At 45.7% G+C, this 24,217-nt stretch overlaps 2 protein-coding genes and 1 long non-coding RNA gene across 5 annotated transcripts; all 3 read left to right on the plus strand.

The window, feature by feature from the left end:
* Window positions 1–3: 3 nt before the first annotated feature.
* On the plus strand, window positions 4–2,241 carry LOC136757358 (uncharacterized). Its single transcript, XR_010819391.1, has 2 exons — window positions 4–996; window positions 1,179–2,241. It is a non-coding gene; the product is annotated as an uncharacterized LOC136757358 (long non-coding RNA).
* A 2,981-nt stretch (window positions 2,242–5,222) lies between these two features.
* On the plus strand, window positions 5,223–13,296 carry LOC136757369 (GTPase IMAP family member 4). Of its 3 annotated transcripts, none has more exons than XM_066712389.1 (5): window positions 5,223–5,656; window positions 7,661–7,894; window positions 8,593–8,644; window positions 11,527–11,667; window positions 12,258–13,296. In XM_066712389.1, exons 1-5 carry the CDS (start codon window positions 5,417–5,419, stop codon window positions 13,175–13,177), a joined length of 1,587 nt encoding a protein of 528 aa, XP_066568486.1. In that variant the 5' UTR covers window positions 5,223–5,416; the 3' UTR covers window positions 13,178–13,296. The 3 variants fall into 3 exon arrangements, with proteins under 3 accessions (XP_066568486.1, XP_066568488.1, XP_066568489.1); XM_066712391.1 differs by having other exon boundaries at window positions 8,596–8,644; XM_066712392.1 differs by having other exon boundaries at window positions 5,224–5,656; window positions 11,527–11,634.
* A 1,311-nt stretch (window positions 13,297–14,607) lies between these two features.
* casp2 (caspase 2, apoptosis-related cysteine peptidase) lies at window positions 14,608–24,162 on the plus strand. The gene is made up of 11 exons (XM_066712395.1): window positions 14,608–14,993; window positions 15,182–15,332; window positions 15,491–15,652; window positions 15,794–15,863; window positions 16,071–16,162; window positions 16,389–16,568; window positions 16,991–17,119; window positions 17,905–17,995; window positions 20,229–20,387; window positions 20,510–20,619; window positions 21,222–24,162. The coding sequence occupies exons 2-11, from the start codon at window positions 15,183–15,185 to the stop codon at window positions 21,354–21,356; spliced, it is 1,278 nt and encodes a 425-aa protein (XP_066568492.1). The 5' UTR covers window positions 14,608–14,993; window position 15,182; the 3' UTR covers window positions 21,357–24,162.
* The last annotated feature ends 55 nt before the right edge of the window (window positions 24,163–24,217 follow it).

The following is a 24,217-nucleotide window of genomic DNA, read 5'->3' on the forward strand; positions in this document are numbered from 1 at the left end:
CTCCCCCCAGTCACTGTGTCCCCCTTTCCTGTCTCTCCCTCTCTCTCTCTCTCTCTCTCTCTCTCAGTGTCAGGTCTGTCTGTTGTCAGTAGATAGTGTCAGTGCAGTTGCTCTGACCTCACTGAGTCACGTCACTGTGTCTGTCAGTCCACAAAGTGCGTACGAGAATGTGTGCGTGTGTTTCAGTGTGTGTGTTTGTGTCTCTGTGTGTCTGAATGTATTTGTTTGTATGTGTCTCAGTGAGTCTGAATGTATTTGTTTGCGTGTGTCTCATGTGTTGGTGTATATTTGTTTGTGTGTGTGTGTGTGCTTGTCTGTCTCAGTGTGTCTGTGTGTTTGACTCAGTATCTGTGTGTGTGCTTGTCTGTCTCAGTGTGTCTGTGTGTATTTCTGTACAATGTAATGTAACAATGTAATAGAATGTTGTGTAATATAGTTAAGATGTAAAAAACAAATATAATGATAATAAAGTGACTCTTTTCACCTCTCCCTCTCTCCTTCAATTCTTTACTCCTCCTCTTCCCCTCCCTCTTTCCCCAGTAGCCTTCCTTTCTCTCCTCTCTCTTCCTATCTCTATGCCCCTCACTCTTACTCCCTCTCCCATCCCTCCCTCTATTCCTCTTTCTCTCTCCCCCCATCCCACTCCCCTTCGTAATTCAGAACAATTCGTAATTCGTTTCAAAGCGCTTTACAAGTCACAAAACAACAAACAACACAATTAGTCTTTAAGCCCACCAGTTCAGTTTTGTTCCAGCTGCCTAAGTGGATACATACCTGCATTTTTCTGAGATGGCATCAAGAGGCTGCAAGCATCCGGCAGACGCATTTTGCCATGTCTGCGGCCAATTTATCAAGACGAGTGAAAAAGTACTTTGTGGAAGCATCTGCTAAGATGTGTGAGGCCTACAAGGCATATTTCGGCATGCCTGTCATGGATCAAGACAAACCCTGGGCACCTTATTTCACCTGTGAGGACTGCAAAAAAAAAACTGGAAGGTAAGATGGACAATTATTGCTTGGAATTTTATGTTTATAAAATGTTAACATTTTTAAAATTGTAAAAGTTTTTCATTTTTAAATGTTTTAAAATGTTCTATGTTAATGAAAAAATATATATGAACATTTTTGCGAGAATCTCTTACACATTAGTCATGGGTGAAATAAATGTATTTTTGTAGGATGGTACAGAGGGGAAAAGAGAGCCATGAAGTACGCTATCCCTAGAATTTGGCGGCATCCCACTGACTCGACTGCTACTTCTGCATGGTGGACCCTTCCAAACGTTGGACTGGCAAGAATGCACCTGCTATCGTGTAACCGGACCTTCCTTCCTTCCTTCATCCATCGCCCCGGTGCCACACTGCCATGAGCTCCCCGTACCCACTCCTCCGGAGAGAGAGCAGCTGTCTTTAGAAGAGAGCAGCAAGTCGGAGAGCGAGGAAGACGTCATAATGGTAACAAGTACCTGTCTCATCTCTTGAAGTATAATGAGTACAGCTGGGAGGTCATAGGAGACTTCAAAATGTTGGCATTCCTGATGGGTCTCCAAGGCGGTTTCACCAAGTATCCCTGCTATCTTTGCCTTTGGGACAGCAGGGACACCAAGGCGCACTACCACAGGCGGGACTGGCCACAGCGGACCGAGTTCTCTGTAGGGAGGAACAACGTCAAGTGCGAGCCACTGGTGGACCCCCGGAAAGTGCTGATGCCACCACTGCACATCAAATTGGGCCTTAGGAAACAATTTGTCAGAGCTCTAGATAAGGAGTCGGCAGCCTTCAAGTACCTTCAAGACTTCTTCCCTAAGCTGTCTGAGGCAAAGGTCAAAGACGGTGTCTTTGTCGGACCACAGGTAAGATCCTGGAGTGCAATGAATTCCCCAAGAAGCTCACTAGTAAGGAGAAAGCAGCTTGGAACAGCTTTGTTGCAGTTGTTTGGGACTTCCTGGGCAATAACTACGGCACAATGGGCTGTAGGATGTCCCTCAAAGTTCATATCCTTGATGCTCATCTTGATAAATTTAAGGAGAACATGGGAGCGTACTCGGAGAAGCAAGGTGAGCGCTTCCACCAGGATATACTGGACGTTGAATGCCGCTACCAAGGACAGTATAACGATGATGGGAGACTACATTTGGGGGCTGATTCATGAAAGTGATTTAAAGTATAATTGTAAATCTCACTTCTCAATCTTTTTTAGTCATTTTTGTATTACTTTAGTATAAATACATGTTAATTTGGATCCATATATTGTTTTTTTCAGACTTTATGTGAACAAAAAGACACAAATTCGCCCATTTTCTGATTGGAAATAGGTACATTTCATAATATCACTGTCCTGGTCACAAAAGCAAAGTTTGAGGGGAATAATAGCCATTTTCTATACTTGTGAGGCATAAGCAATTAGGAAATAACACTTACTACCCAGGAACAAAAAATGTGTTACATAGTGTTATAATATTCACAAATATAGCAGCCTATTGTTGTGTCTGTATAACTGCATGCAGTGTGTTTAAATAGTAGGATGCGATCAATATTCAGACTGTTGTCATACATTTATGAAAATGAATTGCTTTGCTGGTCAGATCTGCGCACATTCTGCACAACGTGAACGCGCTATAATTTGGTTGCATTAAGCAGTCACACGTTAGACTACATGTAGTAACTTTACTGGCGTCATTATTATTATTATTATTATTATTATTATTATTATTATTATTATTATTATGTATTTATTGGCAGACGGCCTTATCCAGGGTGACTTACAAATATGAGCAACATATAGTGCAAAACTACAGTGCAGTTCAAAGCATAATGCAATTTACAATTTACACTTATGTGTATAGGAAATATACAGTAAACAATACAATGTAGTCATGTGTATGTTATTGTACGCGTTATGCTGCCATTTCTTATATGCATTAATCATGTCAAATGTAAATATCTTGTGTTTTATTAACACAAAAGGAGCCGAGCTCACTTGATTATTGCAAAATGATCGGAGTCCTGAGAAAACAGCTGACAGTTTGTGCACAAGAGCGAGCAGCAGCGCCGACCGATCCCTTGCGTCACAGCAGCGAACCGAGCCCAGTGTGACGGGGAACACGTTTGCCTGTATAGAGATCATATCTTGTGTATTATTTATTGGTACATAACTTCATCAATAACACTCAGAACTGCTGCGACTGTATTATTTTCAACCTCCGCCGTTTCTCGTCACGCCGTCGAGTTCCCGTTCAGAGCGGCTTCACGCTGCCGGGCTGGACGCCGCAGCTCCGTCTGACTCCCGGCTTCTCGTCTCCAGCCGAGGTCCGTCCCACCGAGGACACGAGTCCCTGTCAGAAGAGAGCAGCGCTGGACTGAGACACAGGACAGCAGACACATTGTGTCGGAGACATAATGTCAAGCGCCGGTGCGATCACGACGAAATGACCGTTTTATTAGCAGCGTGGAGTGAAATCCACGGACAGACACTGACGGAGCCAGTTCATATCAGTGCATTAAACCTGTGATTCACAGACCGGTGCAGCGCTGACCAGGTACAATAAACTGAAGGATAATGATGTATTATATTGTATGACAGCTGGCCGTGTTCAGGCTGTGTGTCAGTGTGTGAAGGAACACGATTCAGTTACAAGATCAATGAATGAATACATTAATACAGCAGATCTGGGTTTCCTCTAAAACATGAAGGACTGGTTTAATAAATGCGCCCATAAACGCCCGGCCTGAGACGCGCACTTTAGCTCAATTAAACCGGCTATATTGTATCTGGATGATTCATCGAGAAACGTGTGTATTTAGTTTCAGCTGTAACTGATAAGTACATTATAAATAATCGTTTGCAGTTACAAATCTGTAGTAATAGTATTAAATTAAGGCAGTCGCGCTGTGCGTTTAAAATACATATATACTATAATAATAGCAATACATATTCGCTGTTTAGTATTACTGTTGCACACGGAACCGTATTCTTATGGGACGTGCTTGTCTGAATATAATGTCGTCTCTACACGTTCAGCTCTTCCTAATCTCTCTGGACAGAAACGTGTATTTATTGCGCTGTTCACAGTCCTGTGAAGCACACACAATAAAACGGACACAAAGTCCTGTCCTCGTCAGGCTGTCGCTCTAGTGTCTCCGGTCTCTGTTTCAACACAAACCAAACCCACAGTCGCTGCTCCTCATCAGAGGACGGATCACAGCGGCCGGGTCGCACAGCAGCTCTGGACTCCGCGGAACCGAGGCACCGGACTGGGACCTGTATTAACCCTTTCACAGACCTGGCGCAGACCACTGTACTCGGCTGTGCAGTTGTGCCACCTGTGGGGCGTGCGAGGTAGTGTGTGTGTAAGGGACCGGGTGCTGTGTAAGTGGGACGCAGAGACGGAGTAGGGATGTGAGTTGCTGCCTCTCAGTGGGTGCTTGTGTTCGCTACTGTCCAGACACCGCTTACTTTCAGTTATCATCTACTTGAACCCTACACTAATAATAATAATAAAAGCTGTTATTATTCGTTATATATTTATTCTATATTTATTCTAGATTGGTAGGCACAGTGGAAAGCTCTTATTATAATAATACATTACAATTGATCATATAATGGCAATGGCAATAACCCCTAAGACTAATTCAGCTGTTTCCATCAGCCAGAGGTGCGCAGAGGACCACACACCTGCCGCGGCCCCTCTCTGCCCCTACAGTCCAGGCCGACGGACAGCAAACCAGCATCAGCCATCACTCACTGTTGTATGGACGCGGTCGGTCGGTACAAACGGTGCTGGTACACAAAACCACACTTCACCACGCTTTACCACAGCACAGCACACTTTATTATAATAATATTAACAGTGTTGTTGTTGATGATGATGATGATGATGATGATGATGATGATAATAGTACTTAAAATGACACGAATTAAAATCATTATTATAATCCACACAATATCTTATGGCTGCCAATCTCTGTGCCATCAGACCCGTCCGGTCTGTTCATGAATATTCATGACTGTCGGGCAGGTGAAAGCATTGCTGGTTGAAACAATAACAATAGGCTACGTGTCAAGGTGCACTCTGTTATAAAATACAATCTTTTTTAATAGAAAGCTTTGAAGTTTAACTGGTTTCCACTGTATAGAATAGACAGACTAAATCGTCACCGGAAGCCCTCCAATCCCACAATGCACCGCTTTGTCTAAAGCGGAAGTTCCATGTAAAATAGGCGGAGTCGACTATCGTGGTATCGCGATTACCGGGTGTGCTGCTTTAAGCTGTTAGCGTTTATCCACCAGTTTCCCACTGCTGTATCAATATAAGCACAAGCGGCCAGTGGTTTTCTTTCTCCGCCACCTACGTGCTGGCTGGTTTTTGAACATAATCGCTGTATTTGTTGGCTCTGAACAGCAGCAGCGTGGGACCATGTCGCACCGCAGACCCTCTTACCAGCGGGAAGGAGAGCTCTTCCCCCCGGCCGGGCGAACCACGTCAGCCGTCTGGGCATATTTCGGATATGTAACAAATGAGCAGGGCTGCGTTGTCGAGGATGGAAATCCAATCTGCAGAAAGTGCAGGATCCGGGTGTCCGCGAAAAGTGGGAACACATCCAACATGTTCGTCCACCTCCGAGACCAGCACCCGTCCCAGCACCGAGAAGCCCTGGTACGGCCGCCCGGGAGCGCATGCGTGCAGCGCGAACACTGAAGCGGTAGAAACCGCGCCACCCGCGGAACTCTTTACACGCACAGTATCTTTTACACGCACAGTATCTTTACAAGTATCTTTTACACGCACAGTATCTTTACACGCACAGTATCTTTTTTACACGCACAGTATCTTTTACACGCACAGTATCTTTACACGCACAGTATCTTTTACACGCACAGTATCTTACACGCACGGTATCTTTTACACGCACGGTATCTTTTACACGCACGGTATCTTTACACGCACAGTATCTTTACACGCACAGTATCTTTTACACGCACAGTATCTTTACAAGTATCTTTTACACGCACAGTATCTTTACACGCACAGTATCTTTTACATGCACAGTATCTTTACACGCACAGTATCTTTTACACGCACATTATCTTTACACGCACAGTATCTTTACACGCACAGTATCTTTACACGCACAGTATCTTTTACACGCACAGTATCTTTACAAGTATCTTTTACACGCACAGTATCTTTACACGCACAGTATCTTTTACACGCACAGTATCTTTACACGCACAGTATCTTTTACACGCACATTATCTTTACACGCACAGTATCTTTTCACGCACAGTATCTTTTACACGCACAGTATCTTTACACGCACATTATCTTTACACGCCGAGTATCTTTTACACGCCGAGTATCTTTTACACGCCGAGTATCTTTACACGCACAGTATCTTTTACACGCACAGTATCTTTACACGCACAGTATCTTTTACACGCACAGTATCTTTACACGCACAGTATCTTTTACACGCACAGTATCTTTACACGCACAGTATCTTTTACACGCACAGTATCTTTTACACGCACAGTATCTTTACAAGTATCTTTTACACGCACAGTATCTTTTACACGCACAGTATCTTTTCACGCACAGTATCTTTTCACGCACAGTATCTTTTACACGCACAGTATCTTTTACACGCACAGTATCTTTTACACGCACAGTATCTTTTACACGCACAGTATCTTTTACACGCACAGTATCTTTACAAGTATCTTTTACACGCACAGTATCTTTTACACGCACAGTATCTTTTACACGCACAGTATCTTTATACGCACAGTATCTTTTACACGCACAGTATCTTTTACACGCACAGTATCTTTACACGCACAGTATCTTTACACGCACAGTATCTTTTACACGCACAGTATCTTTTACACGCACAGTATCTTTACACGCACAGTATCGCCTCGGGTGGTCCACTGTGTCGGACTTTTAACCGATGAGCGTCACGCGCATTGTCGGTGAGACTGGACTGATAACCAGCACGTGTGTGTCGTGAATTAAGAGGCGATCTGTGAACGTAGTCCAGTGGCCTGAAGACGGTTGAACATTATTTCATACATCCCTCATGAGGCCTAAACTGAAATGAGCAAGTCTTCAGTTTTCTGTATAAACCTTTGCTTCGTTTCCTCAAGGGACAAACTTTTCTTTTTAAATCCTGCTTTATGTAGTTTTATTCTATATTTTAAAAGTTCAACACGCAAACGACACGTTTAATATGCATTATTATTATTTCTTATAAATCACTTTGCAACCTAGTTTGTATGTTGCTGTAGCGTGTTTTAACCCCCTCATCATCTTCTAATTGGTCAAGTGACTCTTCTTCATCTTTATGAAGTGTGCATGGTGATGAAATTCCTGAACTAGAGACTATTGTATTAGTGGTTTTTATTTAATGCAGATCTAGACATTGTCTTATGAGAAGTTAAAGTAATGATTGATATCTGCACGGTATACCGGTATGAACGAGTACAGCGGTGCTCGAGTTCTGAAACCGCTACAATAGCAGCATTGTGACGAAATCGATACTTGATTATGAATGAGATTTGCTCCGGCTGACCGGCGTCTGAACACGCGGGTAATCCGCGCAGACTCAGTGCGAGGCCCGCAGGCTGCTCTTGTTCAGGCTCTCGTTGTGTTTTGGTTCAGAGGTTAGACATGGCGGCAGCAGCACCGAAACTCGTCGACAAAGAGGGCGCCCGGAGTGAGATCTGGCATTTCTTCGGCTTCCAGGCTGCGGAGAGCGGCGGGCCTCGACACTCGGCGCCGCTGTGCCGGCGCTGCTTTAAAGCGTGCACCGCCAAGGGAGGCAACACGTCCAACCTGGCCAAGCATCTGTCGGACAAGCACCCCGAGCTGTTCAAACGGTTCAAAGCCCGGCAGGTGAGAGCGGAGCAGAGAACACGAGTGACGGGCGCGCAGCACAGCAGCTGCGTACGTGCGTCACTGGGCACGTCGCACACATGTGCTCTTATCATGCCACGCATGTTCAAGCCAGTTATGCTGCTATACTAGTTGTGCTATTATTGTTCTAATGTTTGTCACAGATGTCAGTGTGTCGAATGTCATTTCTTATTGTTTATTATATAGGCCTACATGTATCTGAGAAATGAAAGTTGTTGTTGCTATTTTAGTTAAGAGATTATTGTAATTTTTAGCTTGAATGCCATTGCTTTAATTTATTTTTATTCTAAAAGTTTGCGTTGACTGAAAATGTTGTCCAGGTTTGAAGTGAAGCACAATAATGGCATTTGACAGCATTTCCCCTTTTTTAGGAAAAGTATTGAGTATCAAAATTCATGACTCCCTACTGAAACCAAAATGTTGGTATTGTGACAACACTGTCTGCCACAATCCCACCATACTGTTCAGTTTAACTCGGATACTGTAATCAAACAAGTGTGCAGTCATGTTGCGGATAACGGTGCAGTTAAGTAGTGCCTGATCTGTGAACTGAAGTACTTACAGCACCTGTGTCATCTGGACTTTTCACTACATGTCAAAGCCAGCACAGCTGTGGTCTGGTGGGGGGGATGTTACGGCCATCACTCTCATCAGTCTTTCTCTCGTTTGTCCAACAGCAGAGCAAAGATGCGCTGGACCCAAGACGACGCGCTGCCCGGTTCACCCAATGTAAGTCGGTCGATCTGTGGGTGACAAGGGTCTTGGGGTGTGACACTATCAGAGTGACGTCGCCTTCTCTGAGCCAGGCAGAGCAGACCGGCCCTCCCTGTGTGGGTCACTGGGGTCTGGGCAGACCTTCCTCCAGGACAGGAATCTGAACACGTCTGGAGCTGCAGGCTGCCTGGGAGGCCTGTTCCCTCCCTACTCGGCGGAGGAACAGTAGTAGTATCTGCAGCAGTATTAATAGTAGTAGCAGTAGCTGCATGTAGCAGTGTGGACTAGTGGCCAGGGTTCTGGAGAGGAGGGGCATGGGTTCAGTGCCAGGCTGGGGATGCTGCTGGAGTGCCCTTGAGCGAGGCACTGTACCAAGATCGCTCCAGTAAATTCCTAGTTGCATCAACGGGTAATTATAGGTACTAATGTGATCTGTTGTAACACTGTATAAAAGATGTCTGATAAGAAACACAGTCGCTGCAGCAATAATAGTTACAATGATTAGTAATCTAAGCATTTCACAAGTTTTGCTAGTTTGCACTTCAAAGCATTACATATATATTATGACTAGAGCCCGACCGATGCAGGTTTGTTGGGTCTGATTCCGATAATTGTAAAGCAAAATTTCCTGATTACCAATATAGCTGACGATATTTACTTTTGTTTTAGACATTTCCTAGCATTGATCCCTCAAATCACTGCCTGTCAGAGAAATTGTAAAATATGCACTAAAGGCAGGAGTTTTACATTTTACATAATAAACTTAACATTGATTTTCATCATAAATAACCACAAATCAAACATTGTAAAAATACATTGAATTAGAATAAGGGAGAATAAAGAAAACGTATACAAATGTGCATGTTCTATACATTAGAACAAATAAGATTGGCCCGACTTAGCATATATTAGCATTTTACACTCATTTACACAAGTCGTCCTCAGTGCTCAATAGTGCTGATCCAACAGGGGCAGGTTAGAGTGCAGGTGGCACAGCTGCATTTAAACAAGAAAAACAAAACGCATTTAAAAATGCCCTCGAAAGTGTAACTTATTTAATATGTATGTTAAACGTATTGTAATATGAATCGCAGCCAAAGCACAATGTAGGATTTGAAATAGTTTTATAAATACTGTGTATAGTTTCAGTTTTATCCATCATTGTCTGAGAGGTGTGTTTTCTCACTCATTTCCTTCAGATGTTTTACTGTGATCTGAGCTTGCTCATCATTCGGAGAGTTTTTGTTTGCTGATCTCCAGTCAACATCTTCAGCGAACATTTACTGTTTTTCTTTATTTTAATTGCAATTGTGAATTTTGAAGAGCAATTTTATGAACTTTTCAGTAAAAATGTGTTTCAATACCATAGTATACGGTAATCTTCAGTCATGATGAGAATAAACTAAAGCCATGGATACACAAATGCAGCACAGCTTTCAAAAACACTTTCTATTGGTTTAGGGTGTTTTAGTACAGCATGTGTATTGGTTTGAGCCCTGCGTTTCTCAGTGGGTGTGTGTTTGTTTCGCCGTGGTGGTCAGTAGTGTGGAGCGGCGCCGCTGTGCTGAGAGTCACTGTGGAGTCGGAAACTTCCAGCAGAAACTAAAACACCATAACTGTGCGTCACCCTCCACTCTTTGCCGAGCTCTGGAATGGTGGCAATAATTAAACTTGGCCCACAGATTCCACAGGACTCAGAACTTTAGTGAAAAGTAAAAGTCTTTATTCCACTATGTGGGGAAATGGAGCAATTCTCCTCAGGTCCACACTACACCAGCATTGGCCTTAAAAGGTAAACTCCAGGTATAAATCAAATAAACAAAACAAAAACAAACAAAACACTAACTGGGTTTGTAAAAAGAAAACAGAAACTAGCTACTAACATGTAGCTTGGTCCAGCATTAAAAAGCTGATTTTGACCTTCTGCTCTTTCATGTCACGCCCCAAACACACTCTCTCTCTCTGCTCACTTCCTGCTTCCTTTATACCTTAAGCCCCGCCCGCTAATTACTCCTGGGCTTCCCTTAAATAACCAGGATGAGAGGTTTCTGTAACCCCATTTCCACAACAAACCCACACAATCACCTGACTCCTCACAATCCACACACATCCACCACCAATCCACCACCAATCCACCCTCCACAACACAATCCCAAGGCTAAATCAAAATACATGTAAACAGGAAAGTATTTACAGAGATCTTTTAGATTTAGTCCACTGTTATTGTCCTTTTCAGCTGAATGTTAAATGTTTGTAAGATTGTGCATGTTCTGTGAGCTCACATGTTGATGTATGTTCTTTCCCTTCTTTTCCCATGTCTGCATGCTGTGGTGGAATCCTTTTGAACAGGTAAGTCAGTGTTTATTTGATGGTCCATAATGTCACCAGGTTCTGTCAGTCTGTGTATAGGTCAGGAACATGGCCATTGCTCCTGACCATGTGATGTACCAGCATCACACTATGTTAAAAAATAATGGTAAGTGATTATAATAATGACTTAAAAACCAAATAGTCTGTTGAAGGATTTTAGGTAATTTGAAACTAATATTTAGCCAATAGTGTGAGAAAATGTATCGGTGCGTTGTCGGTAGAATAGGTGCCGATGCAGATATTTCTGTAAATGGCCAATATCGGCCGATAATATTGGTGCTGCGGTATATCTGTCATGCCCTAATTATGACATTCCTATAGGAGCCAACAGGCAGAGAGCAGCAGCATCATGTGGCACCAGTGGAAAGTGTTCAGATATAAAAAATAAAGCCTGTTTCGACCTCCAAGGGACACACCCTTCGCTGAAGATCTTCCAGCGCCCGGTGAACTCAGGTCTGCAGCTGCAGCTTTACACTGTGGATTGAATGCGTCTGAAGCCCATAACCCCCGTCTGTGCTCCTCTGCAGCGGTCACACACAGCCCTGGAGGCATAAAGACGGAGCGGTGCAGTGAGGACGAGGCAGCGGGGGAGTCGCAGCCCAAGAGGCCCTGCAGCAGAGACCTCTTCACCAGCTGTGAGTCCCTGAGCTGCACAAACACACAGCTGGGTATTAAAACATTAAGTAACATCTTTTTATGTCATTTAAACCCACTCTACATCTGCCGTGTTTTACGATTTCCAACATACACCGATCATAAAATACTCGCAGACATGAACTAATACACGTGAACTTCGTAATCTGGCATCGTCTGCATTGTTTATCATGTTACCTTATTGGAAATCGGACAGTAGTCGGTATGGTACTAGCAAATAGATTTTCGTATATTTAAATGTTTTAAGTAGTACTAATTTCTCCAGGACTGACAATTTTGTCATGTTATCAAATTTGTATGCTACTGTAGGCTAGACAATCCTGACTGAATGAGGGACAATGGGTAGACAAATATTTTGCTGCAAATTTAAACTCACATTTTTGGATGAATTTGGAGTTGTTGCAAAATATGAGCCAAGTTTGACGTCCGGGAATGCAGATCCGAACTTCCCTAATTAATATGAAAGTAAAGGTAAGAAACCGCTGAAGATTGTGGTGATGTAACCTACTCCATGTGTTAGTCCTGTGTGTGCTAATCTCCAGCATCAGCACACAGATACAGTCTTTAGGGTTAATCTGAGTTTTTATTTGCTCTCCCAATTCAGCGGACCCTCCGTCTGTCCCCTCGGACCCTCCATCTGCTCTGCGGCTAGTGCTGCTGGGGAAGACCGGGGCTGGGAAGAGCGCCTCGGGGAACACCATCCTGGGCAGGAAGGCTTTTCTCTCGGAGTGCAGACCCTGCTCCGTCACACAGCGATGCATGAAGGGGGAAGTCACGATCTGTAGAACAAGGGTCTGTGTGGTGGACACCCCGGGCCTGCTGGACACCGCCCTGCCGATAGATACCGTGGCCGAGGAGACCGTAAGATGCATCCAGATGTCCTCCCCGGGGCCCCACGCCCTGCTGCTGGTGCTGCAACTGGGCCGCTACACCGAGGAAGAGAAAAGGGCAGTCGGCGTCGTCCGGCAGGTATTCGGAGAGGAGGCCAGCGGGTACATGATGGTGCTGTTCACCCGAGGAGACCAGCTGGAAAGCGCGACCATCAAGGAGTTCATTGACGCAGACCGGGACCTACAGCAGCTAGTGAGGAGCTGCGGGGGCCGCTTTCACGTCCTGAATAACAAGGATGGGGACGACCGAGGCCAGGTGACGGGGCTCATCGGGAAGGTCAACCGCATGGTGCGGGACAACGGGGGCGGCTGCCATGCCAGCGAGATGTACCAGAGGGCTGAGGAGGCTCTTGCCCACAGGAGCGCCGAGCTGCGGCTCCGGCACCGGGAGGATCTGGAGCGGAGGCTGCGGCGAGCCGAGGAGAGCCACCAGAGCAACATGAGGGGGCTGCAGCAGGAGATCGCTCGCCTGCAGGGACTGGATCAGCTCGTGAATGAGGAGAAGCAGGAGATTCACAAGCACTTCCAGCAGAAGGTGGAGGAGGCAAGAGAGGAGGCTGAGAGCTCAACTGTACTGGGGGGGCTGGTGGCTATGGTGAGGGAGGTTCTGTCTCAGTTCTGGGGAAGACTGTGACAGTCTGTGGTGTCGGAGGGGAACAGGACAGCTGATGTGTGATGTCAGTGTTTTTATATGAAGATGTGAGTGTATTACACTGCATAACAAATAAATCCTTTTAAGGTTTGATTTTTAAATTGCCTGTTTATTTACTTCCAGCTCTGTAGTACAAACACCGCAGCAACACTGACACCTGATTGTTATACGTGTGATCAGTATAATGATATGAGTGACTGAGAGAGAGTGATTGTCCTCTGTGAACACAGTCCTCTTCGGGGTCGTACAGAAAGACATGCATGGTGTTATCCATGTCCTGCATACAGAGCTATCATCTGAGGACGGCCTGATGTAGGCAGATTCACAGTTGTGCCATATTCTCTCCATTTCTTAATAATGCACTTTACTGTGCTCCAGGGGATATTCAATGCCTTGGAATTGTTCTTATATCCGACCCCTCATTGGTGCTTTTGAAGAACCTTATTGATTTGAATGTGACTTCGTCTTCATGATGTAGTTTTCGTTAGGAATTGTACTAACCAGCTGTGGGACCTCCCAGAGACGGGGGTATTGAACCTGAAATCATGTGACACACCTTCATTGCACAGAGGTGGACTCCACTCAACTAATTATGTGACTTCTAAGACAATTGGTCTCACCATAGCTCAATCAGGTGTGTCAGAGCAAAGGGGTGATTACGTATGCATTCAGTTATTTTCAGTTTTTTATTTGTAATTAATTTAGAACAATTTTCAGATTATATTTTTCACTTTGACATTTTCTGTGTTGATCAGTGGCAAAAACTCCTGGAAAAGTTCAAGGGGGGTGAATACTTTTGAGAGCCACCGCACTTCTGTCCCCAGACAATATGTGGGGGTGAATGCGTGAGATTTTAGCGACAATGGGTGAGAGGGTAATGTAGCATCAATGCGTGAGACTTGAGAGCTATGATGATGATAATTATAATAAGGAATTTTAAGAATACAAAATCATGATTTCACAGTGAAAGTACATATTTGTCGGTGGATAAACATCCATTTGTTTTGTTTTCGTCGTCCCTCCCTTTAACTGGAGTCCCGTCTGCCTTCGCCTTTTACAGTTCCGCGCCTTTACTCTCCGCCCCTCCCAGGCCCACACACGGCAGGTCCCTCCCATTCTTATTTGTAATTGGAGTACTTACGTGTCAGTCATAAATCGTTCTCTCCCATTGGTGCACCGTGTTTGGAAAGGGCGGTTACCAGTTCAAAATCGTTTTGATTGACATGGCGGGAGAATTGTGACCGCACGACGGCGGCTATTTACTTTTATGCTCCACGCCCACCCGGCCCTGTCAATCAAACGCCCCCCCGCCCCTTTCTCCGCTGTAACTGGGCCATCGGCACGCCATTCAAGCCGTTCTCTGCCCTCATTGGCTGCGGTCCGAACCGGGGGCGTATCCCCGCCCGAGCCCGTGCTTGCGCGCGGAAGTGGCGGTGTTCGTAATGGAGGCTCGCGACGCGAAAAGGGAGGAAAGCCGATTAAAAACAGAAGTTTCCAACATATTTTAATTATTTTAATCCACTTTAATCCGTGAACCAACCACAGAACCGCGGTTTGCGGGACCGTTAAAGAAATTTGACCTAACTGAGAAAGTGGGTGTCGAGAGAAGAATCGGTGTTTTTATTAATATCAGCTGTAATTGTTGTTTTATCCCCCAAAAGCGAGAGCAGCACAACTCGGACAGATAACGAAGTCAGTGTGCGGCTCTGTCTGTCGCAGCTGCTTTATGCGAAATAAACGTCAACAGAGACTCGGACGTGAGCAGAGTTTCTGTGCAGCGAAAGTGTCTTTGCGCCAGGTGAGCCCGGGCTGCAGCGAGCAGCTGATGATATTAGTCATTATAATAACGATCGTGTTGTTTGCACTGGTGCTAGTATTTGTAGGAGCAGTGCTCTCGCTGTTGCGTGCACTTGTTATTAGTAGCCTGTAGTATTTCCGGTGTTCTGTATCTGTCTCTCGCACTACCTGTCTGTCTGTCTGTCTCAGGATGCTGGGTGTCTGCGGCATGGCGCAGTGTGAGCGGGCGGCTCTGAGGCGGGTCTCGGTGACTCTGTGTCGAGAGATGCTGTTGGAGGAGCTGCTGCAGCACCTCCTGAGTGACAGCACCCTGACAGAGAGCATGACTGAGACCATCATGGTACTGACACGCCTCTGGACACACACACACACACTGGACACATGCACTACATGCACACTGTATATGTACTGTATGTACATACACACACTACTGTCATTATTCATGTACTGCAGTGTCCAGTCAATGTAGTGTCTCCTCTCCCTCCCTCTCTCTCTCAGGCAGAGAAGTCATCCTTCTGTAGAGTGTCTGTCTTGCTGTCTGTGCTGCCCAAGCGCGGTCCGTCCGCCTTCAGCAGCCTGTGCTCAGCGCTGCACAACACCGAGCAGCAGCACCTGGCCACGCTGCTGACTGAGCAGAGGGACCGCGAGAGGGAGAAAGAGGTGAGGGAGAGAGCGGGGGCAAGGGATGAGAGAGGAGTTCTGTTTTGTTGTGTTGTGATGTGTGTTACACTGTTGTCCTGTGTGTTTCACAGTTGTGTTGTGATGTGTTGCAGTGTTTATGATGTGTGTGTGTTGTTTCAGACGGACGGCGCACCTCCTCTCCCTCTGCCCACCCAGGACACCCTGAACGCCAAGAGAGCCAGGAGACACGGTGAGACAACACTGCTTAACACTACTGAACACTGAACTAATGCAGTACTACACTACTGAACACTGTACACTGCTGTATATACTGTTATTGAACACTGGTCTGGGAGGTTTCTCTGCATCTCAGACTCTGTGTGTCTCTGTGTGTCAGACTCTCTGTGTGTCTCTGTGTCTCAGACTCTCTGTGCCTCTGTGTGTCTCTGTGTCTCAGACTCTATGGAGTTCAGTCTGGATGCTGATGGCCCTGCTGTGCCTCCTGTGTCTGTCTGTACTGAGGACTTCTACCTGTCTCACTCCGCACAGGTAAGACCACACGATCCACCTCTCCCTCAACTCTTCCCCCTGTTTCTCCTTTTCTCTCTCTCTCCTCTCACTCCATCTCAAATTCAGCACACTATTGGCATGACAACATGCCAAAGCCCAACACATCCACTGCAGAAGAAAACAGACAATAATGTTCATACCTCCCTCTCTCTGCGTCTCCCTTCATCTCCCTCTCTCTCTCACTCTCTCTCTCTCTCCCCCTCAGTCGTACAGGATGTGCTCTCGACCACGGGGCCCGGCGCTGGTCATCAGTAATGTGACCTTTGACCCCAAGATCCCTGACCTGGACAGGAGAGCAGGGGGAGAAGTGGATGAAGAGACACTTTCTCTGCTCTTCACTGAGCTGGACTTCACTGTCCAAGTCCAACGCAACCTCACTGCAGAGGTACTGACTGACTGGACACTACAGTACATTAACACTGACTGACTGGACACTACAGCACATTGACACTGACTGACTGGACACTACAGCACATTAACACTGACTGACTGACTGGACACTACAGTACATTAACACTGACTGACTGGACACTACAGCACATTATCACTGACTGACTGGACACTACAGCACATTAACACTGACTGACTGGACACTACAGCACATTATCACTGACTGACTGGACACTACAGCACATTAACACTGACTGGACACTACAGCACATTAACACTGACTGACTGACTGGACACTACAGCACATTAACACTGACTGACTGGACACTACAGTCCATTATCACTGACTGACTGGACACTGCAGCTCATTAACACTGACTGGACACTGCAGCTCATTAACACCGCTGTCTCTCTCAGGAGATGCGCTCCTCTCTGCTGCGGTTCTCTCAGAAGGCGCTGCTCCGCAGGGCGGACGCCTGTGTCGTGTGTCTTCTCTCCCACGGTGTGGAGGGCTCTGTGTACGGCACTGACGGACAGCTGGTGGAGGTGTGTGTCCGTGTATCCATGTGTCTGTTGTACAGATGTTATAATTAGAGGTCGTCCGATAGTGGATTGGGGGAAAAGACGATTTCTGATTAAACTCCCAACATGTGTAATCCACACGCTTGATTTACACAGATCAGTACAATTCAAAATAAATAATATAAACAAATGGGTTCATAAACAGAAATACAAATCTACAAATAAAGGACTTGTGCAAATAACTCCGTAGACACGAGAAAAGATCCAAGCGTAAATGAAGGGAATGCTTTGATTTAAATGCCCACGCTTGTTCTTCACTACTAAACTACGTAGGGGACACAATAAATAACATGTATTGTACTTCCCGATCAAATAAATGGTACAATGATGAGTATTTCATCATTGTTTATAATACTGCCACAGTCGTAAACAACACACCTGCCATTTCGTTTTGCTTGTTTTCAGTGTCTGACTGAGTCACGACGACTCTCAGAGCTGTTCAGCAGCATCAGTCTGCGCCAAGCCCACGGGACAGTAATCTCCACGAGGGAGTCAATGATGGTCTGCATTTCACCGCTAGAGGCCGTGTTCGTCCCCTATAGCCCAGGATGTTAATGCGTACGACCTCAAAAAAATACCGGACATTATCTGCGTTCATTTCTGCCGATTGCCCATAGTTTCAAATAGCTGTTATCGGACCCGATCAGTCGGTCCACCTCTAGTTACAGTTATACAGACGTTTGCAGAGCTCATGTAAAGATTGTTTGTAAATGGTAGTAAATCTCTCTCTCTGTCCCTCCCTCTCTCAGCTGGACTGGCTGTTCCAGGTGTTTGATAACGCTCACTGCCCGCAGCTGCAGAACAAGCCCAAGATGTTCTTCATACAGGCCTGTCGAGGAGGTCAGTGCTGTGTGTCTGGGTCTCTGTATGTACAGCTCTGGAAAAAATTAAGAGACCACTGCAAAATGATAAGTTTCTCTGGGTTTACTATTTATAGGTATGTGTTTGGGTAAAATGAACATTTTTGTTTTATTCTATAAACTACTGAAAACATTTCTCCCAAATTCCAAATAAAATTATTGTCATTTAGAGCATTTATTTGCAGAAAATGACAACTGGTCAAAAAAGATGCAGTGTTTCAGACCTCGAGTAATGCAAAGAAAATAAGTTCATATTAATTTTTAAACACAATACTAATGTTTTAACTTGGAAAGAGTTCAGAAATTAATATTTGGTGGAATAACCCTGATTTTCAATCACAGCTGTCATGCGTCTTGGCATGCTCTCCACCAGTCTTTCACACTGATGTTGGGTGACTTTATGCCACTTCTGGCGCAAAAATTCAAACAGCTCGGCTTTGTTTGATGGCTTGTGAGCATCCATCTTCCTCTTGATCACATTCCAGAGGTTTTCAATGGGGTTCAGGTCTGGAGATTGGACTGGCCATGACAGAGTCTTGATCTGGTGGTCCTCCATCCACACTTTGATTGACCTGTCTGTGTGGTATGGAGCATTGTCTTTGCATGGAGGTTTGTTTTGATTTCTTAGGCAAAACTGAAGGCAAAACAGCCCAAGAACCAGCAGGAACTAAAGACAGCTGCAGTGCAGGCCTGGCAGAGCATCACCAGGGAAGAAACCCAGCATCTGGTGATGTCTATGGGTTCAGACTTCAGGCAGTCATTGACGGCAAAGCATTTGCAACCAAGTATTGAAACTCACAATTTAATTAATGATTATATTAGTTTGTCCAAATACTTTTGAGCCCCTAAAACTGGGGGGAACAAATATAAAAATGGGTGTAATTCCTACACCGTTCACCCATTTTGGATGTAACTGCCCTCAAATTAAAGATGAAAGTACACATATTGTTTCCTTTCAAATCCATTGTGGTGGCATACAGAGCCAAAATGACAATTGTGTCACTCTCCAAATATTTATGGACCTAACTGTAAATGTGAGACAACTCTGCATATGCGATACAGCAGAGAACCAGGACTTTGAACAGTGCACACCTTTGTGTGGATGTTTGTATACGGACACAGTTTGAACTGTATATCCACTCTAAAAGACCGGGGAGCTCTACGCAGTCTGGGACTTAAGGGATGAAGACGGCAAACGGGTTTGAACTCTCAAAACTCTTTCTTTTACTGTTTTGCCTGTTTAACAAAACCACAATATTAATAACATAAACATCTGTTTAACCATTCAAACATGAAAAAGTAGAAAATCATACAATAAACATGTCTGTGGCAATTAGGGTTGCCATCTGGCCAGTATTTTACGGTTTTACTGGCCCGTATTTTTACACTACTTTGCGAAAAGTGATTTGGCGATTTCAGCCACACCCATTGCTGACAGGTGTATGAAATCAAGCGCACGGCCATGTAGTCTCTATAGACAAACATTGCAGTAGAATGGGCCGCACTGAAGAGCTCACTGACTTTCAGCGTGGCACCGTCATAGGATGCCACCTTTCCACCAAGTCATTACTTTCTGCGACAACAGCTCAACCGTGGAGTGGAGCCACACAAGCTCACAGAATGGGACTGCAGGGTGCTGAAGTGTGTGGTGTGTAACAATCGCCTGTCCTCGGATGCAGCAATCACTACCAAGTTCCAGACGTCAGCACAAGACCTTTTCATCGGGAGCCTCATGAAATGGGCTTCCACGGCCAAGCAGCCGCACACAAGCCTAAGATCACCATGCGTGATGCCAAGCGTGGTCTGGAGTGTAAGCTCACTGCCATTGGACTCTGGAGTAGCGGAAACACGTTCTCTGGATTGAAGAATCACGCCTCACCATGTGGCAGTCTGAGGGATGAGTCTGAGTTAGGTGGATGCCAGGAGAACACTACCTGCCTGAATGCATAGTGTCAAGTATAAAGTTTGGTGGAGGAGGACTAATGTTTCTCTTGGTTCGCGCTAGGCCCCAGTTCCACTGGAGGGAAACTTAACGATACAGCAGACAGTGACGTTCTAGATGATTTTGCGCTCCCAACTTTGAGGCAACAGTTTGGCCGGCTCCAGCACTGCCAGCTCCAGCTCCGCCCCGGCTCCGCGCTCTGGCTCTGTGTGTGTGTTTCTATGCATTGTTAAACCCTGTTTGTGTTTCCTCCCTCCCTCTCTTGTTCCAGAGGACACAGACAGTGGGGTGGACCAGCGGGACGGAGAGGGCGAGGGTGAGAGGACAGCATCCCCAGGCTGCGAACAGAGAGACGCTGCCAAGGAGCCGGAGCTGACCGTGCGACTGCCCCAGCGCTCGGACATGATCTGCGCCTACGCCTCCCTGAAGGGTGAGCGACGGGGAGACAGTCACGGGCTCAAGTGTTCAGTGCTGCTGTGTGCAGTGTGTCAGTGTTCAGTGCTGCTGTGTGCAGTGTGTCAGTGTTCAGTGCTGCTTTGTTGGTGTCTTCAGGCACAGCAGCGATGAGGAACACCAAAAGAGGCTCATGGTTCATCCAGGACCTGAACACCGTCTTCAGGCAGAGAGCGCGAGACCGACACGTCGCTGACCTGCTGGTGGAGGTGAGAGAGAGAAAACTGTCCAGTCAGTCAGTGTTAATGTACTGTAGTGTCCAGTCAGTCAGTGTTAATGTGCTGTAGTGTCCAGTCAGTCAGTGTTAATGTACTGTAGTGTCCAGTCAGGCAGTGTTAATGTGCTGTAGTGTCCAGTCAGGCAGTGTTAATGTGCTGTAGTGTCCAGTCAGTCAGTCAGTGTTAATGTGCTGTAGTGTCCAGTCAGTCAGTGTTAATGTACTGTAGTGTCCAGTCAGTCAGAGTTAATGTGCTGTAGTGTCCAGTCAGTCAGTCAGTGTTAATGTGCTGTAGTGTCCAGTCAGTCAGTCAGTGTTAATGTGCTGTAGTGTCCAGTCAGTCAGTGTTAATGTGCTGTAGTGTCCAGTCAGGCAGTGTTAATGTGCTGTAGTGTCCAGTCAGGCAGTGTTAATGTGCTGTAGTGTCCAGTCAGTCAGTCAGTGTTAATGTGCTGTAGTGTTCAGTTGGTCAGTGTTAATGTACTGTAGTGTCCAGTCAGGCAGTGTTAATGTACTGTAGTGTCCAGTCAGTCAGTCAGTGTTAATGTACTGTAGTGTTCAGTTGGTCAGTGTTGATGTCCGTGTCTCTCGCAGGTGAACAGGTGTATTAAGCTCAGGGAGGGCTTCGCTCCTGGTACTCAGTTCCACCGCTGTAAGGAGATGTCAGAGTTCACCAGCTGCCTCTGTAAGGACCTCTACCTCTTCCCTGGGTACCGCCCCCACCCCTGAGTGGACCGGCACAGCGCCTCCCCCCAGGCACTCTCTCTTCCTCTCTCTATCACAGCCCGCTCTCTGACTGGAGTAGAAGTACCGAGCCACAGAACTGCAGACCGGGCCCTCGGACGCTCCCTGTCTCCCTGTCAGCAGAGACTGGACCAGAACTACAGAGTCATCCAGCACACAGGCACAGAACCCGAGCTCCAGCCAGAACCAAAGACTGACCCGCAGAGAGAGAGAGACAGAAGACCAGACTGGAGCTGGTTAGCACTGGTATGGGAGACCTCCTGGAAACACCAGTGAACACAGTGGAAGGAAACTGGCAAAACGGGGGAAGGACCGAACTTTTACAAGCAGTCCAGAATACGTGTCCATGTCTCCTGTGCAGTCCGCTGGCACGGGGCTCTGATGCAGTGTAACTTTGGAGAACGCCAATACAGTATAGTGCAGCTGAGTACAGCAGTATGAAGTGCTGTGTGTAGATGATATTGCAGTATTGTACAGTGTGTCACTGCTAGGGCTGGGTAAACTGGTCGATTTTCCCTTTCATTGCGATTCTGCTTTGGACAACCTGATATCGATTCTGATCAATCTATGCATTTTCTCAGTGAGTGAAGAAACAGTGCCGCCTGGCCGAACATGTGCGTGAAAGAAAACGACAGCAGAACTCTCCAGTGCGCCATCAACCCCCCCCAAACGCACTTAACTCAGCCTCGCACGCTTTTGAAAGTTGAGGTGTGCCTACTTAACTGAATTCAGACTAGTGAGATAGAAAATGTGTATTTTAATTATTAAAGTGCACTTTTTTTTAACAATTTCTACTATTTTGAAAGACAGAACTCAGTGTCTCGGTTAATTTGCCATTATTTATTGGTAGTTTATAAATTAGATATATATATTTTTATAAATAAAAAATAATTAAGTATTTGTAAAATAAGAACATTGTTTAATGTTTATCTTGAGCAATCGACCATGCTCTGTATGTTAGAGGGTCCCTGTGCAGTGCATAGCATTAGAGCTCAGAATCTCTCATCAGCAATATTGGTGTTGCAATTATCACTATTCCCAAATTAAATCGAATTGAAATCAAATCAAATTGAATTGAAGTGAAATAGAATCGAATCGGGGGATCAGTGCCGATACCCAGCCCTAGTCACTACTGATACACAGCGCTGTGACATTCTCTGAGTGTGTAACCGACAGACACACCCGCATATACTTGCAGCCCATCTCTCTCACACACACATGCTAACAGGCACATTAACACATACACTCACCTAAAGGATTATTAGGAACACCATACTAATACTGTGTTTGACCCCCTTTCGCCTTCAGAACTGCCTTAATTCTACGTGGCATTGATTCAACAAGGTGCTGAAAGCATTCTTTAGAAATGTTGGCCCATATTGATAGGATAGCATCGTGCAGTTGATGGAGATTTGTGGGATGCACATCCAGGGCACGAAGCTCCCGTTCCACCACATCCCAAAGATGCTCTATTGGGTTGAGATCTGGTGACTGTGGGGGCCAGTTTAGTACAGTGAACTCATTGTCATGTTCAAGAAACCAATTTGAAATGATTGGACCTTTGTGACATGGTGCATTATCCTGCTGGAAGTAGCCATCAGAGGATGGGTACATGGTGGTCATAAAGGGATGGACATGGTCAGAAACAATGCTCAGGTAGGCCGTGGGATTTAAACAATGCCCAATTGGCACTAAGGGGCCTAAAGTGTGCCAAGAAAACATCCCCCACACCATTACACCAGCACCACCAGCCTGCACAGTGGTAACAAGGCATGATGGATCCATGTTCTCATTCTGTTTACGCCAAATTCTGACTCTACCATCTGAATGTCTCAACAGAAATCGAGACTCATCAGACCAGGCAACATTTTTCCAGTCTTCAACTGTCCAATTTTGGTGAGCTTGTGCAAATTGTAGCCTCTTTTTCCTATTTGTAGTGGAGATGAGTGGTACCCGGTGGGGTCTTCTGCTGTTGTAGCCCATCCGCCTCAAGGTTGTACGTGTTGTGGCTTCACAAATGCTTTGCTGCATACCTCGGTTGTAACGAGTGGTTATTTCAGTCAAAGTTGCTCTTCTATCAGCTTGAATCAGTCGGCCCATTCTCCTCTGACCTCTAGCATCAACAAGGCATTTTCGCCCACAGGACTGCCGCATACTGGATGTTTTTCCCTTTTCACACCATTCCTTGTAAACCTAGAAATGGTTGTGCGTGAAAATCCCAGTAACTGAGCAGATTGTGAAATACTCAGACCGGCCCGTCTGGCACCAACAACCATGCCACGCTCAAAATTGCTTAAATCACCTTTCTTTCCCATTCAGACATTCAGTTTGGAGTTCAGGAGATTGTCTTGACCAGGACCACACCCCTAAATGCATTGAAGCAACTGCCATGTGATTGGTTGGTTAGATAATTGCATTAATGAGAAATTGAACAGGTGTTCCTAATAATCCTTTAGGTGAGTGTATACACACACACACACACTTTATCCGGTGCTCAGGCCTGGTAAGGGGAGCTACAGGAGGAAGAGGGGCTGATCAGCTAATATGTAAATGTATTGATTGGTTTTATTGCAGTTTTAACAATCATGTACTTTGAAAAGAAACATGCATATTTTTATTTTCCTATTTTCTCATGCCCTCTAATGGTGGCTGCTTCGGTATCCTGTCCTGTCCTGACGGGGTGCGGGGCGCTGAGCGCGGGGGCTCGGTGTCTCAGCCCGCATCTGTGTCGAGTATTGTCACCCTCTTCTGGGTTATCACTGCCTGAATTAAAGCTGTCGATTTATTTCTACATGTGTCTCTGGTGTGGTGCACCCCCTCCCCCCCCACTCCCTCTCTCACCACAC

This window comes from Amia ocellicauda, chromosome 1, assembly GCF_036373705.1.
Source record: "Amia ocellicauda isolate fAmiCal2 chromosome 1, fAmiCal2.hap1, whole genome shotgun sequence".
NCBI lineage: Eukaryota > Metazoa > Chordata > Actinopteri > Amiiformes > Amiidae > Amia > Amia ocellicauda.

Excerpts from the sequence above, each read along its gene's own strand:
- LOC136757369 (XM_066712389.1), top strand. The coding sequence starts at position 5,417 with ATGTCGCACCGCAGACCCTCTTACCAGCGGGAAGGAGAGCTCTTCCCC. Across the intron at positions 5,657-7,660 it reads CCCAGCACCGAGAAGCCCTG|AGGTTAGACATGGCGGCAGC; the intron begins GTACGGCCGCCC and ends GTTTTGGTTCAG. Across the intron at positions 7,895-8,592 it reads AACGGTTCAAAGCCCGGCAG|CAGAGCAAAGATGCGCTGGA; the intron begins GTGAGAGCGGAG and ends TTTGTCCAACAG.
- casp2 (XM_066712395.1), top strand. The coding sequence starts at position 15,183 with ATGCTGGGTGTCTGCGGCATGGCGCAGTGTGAGCGGGCGGCTCTGAGG. Across the intron at positions 15,333-15,490 it reads GCATGACTGAGACCATCATG|GCAGAGAAGTCATCCTTCTG; the intron begins GTACTGACACGC and ends TCTCTCTCTCAG. Across the intron at positions 17,120-17,904 it reads CTGACGGACAGCTGGTGGAG|CTGGACTGGCTGTTCCAGGT; the intron begins GTGTGTGTCCGT and ends TCCCTCTCTCAG.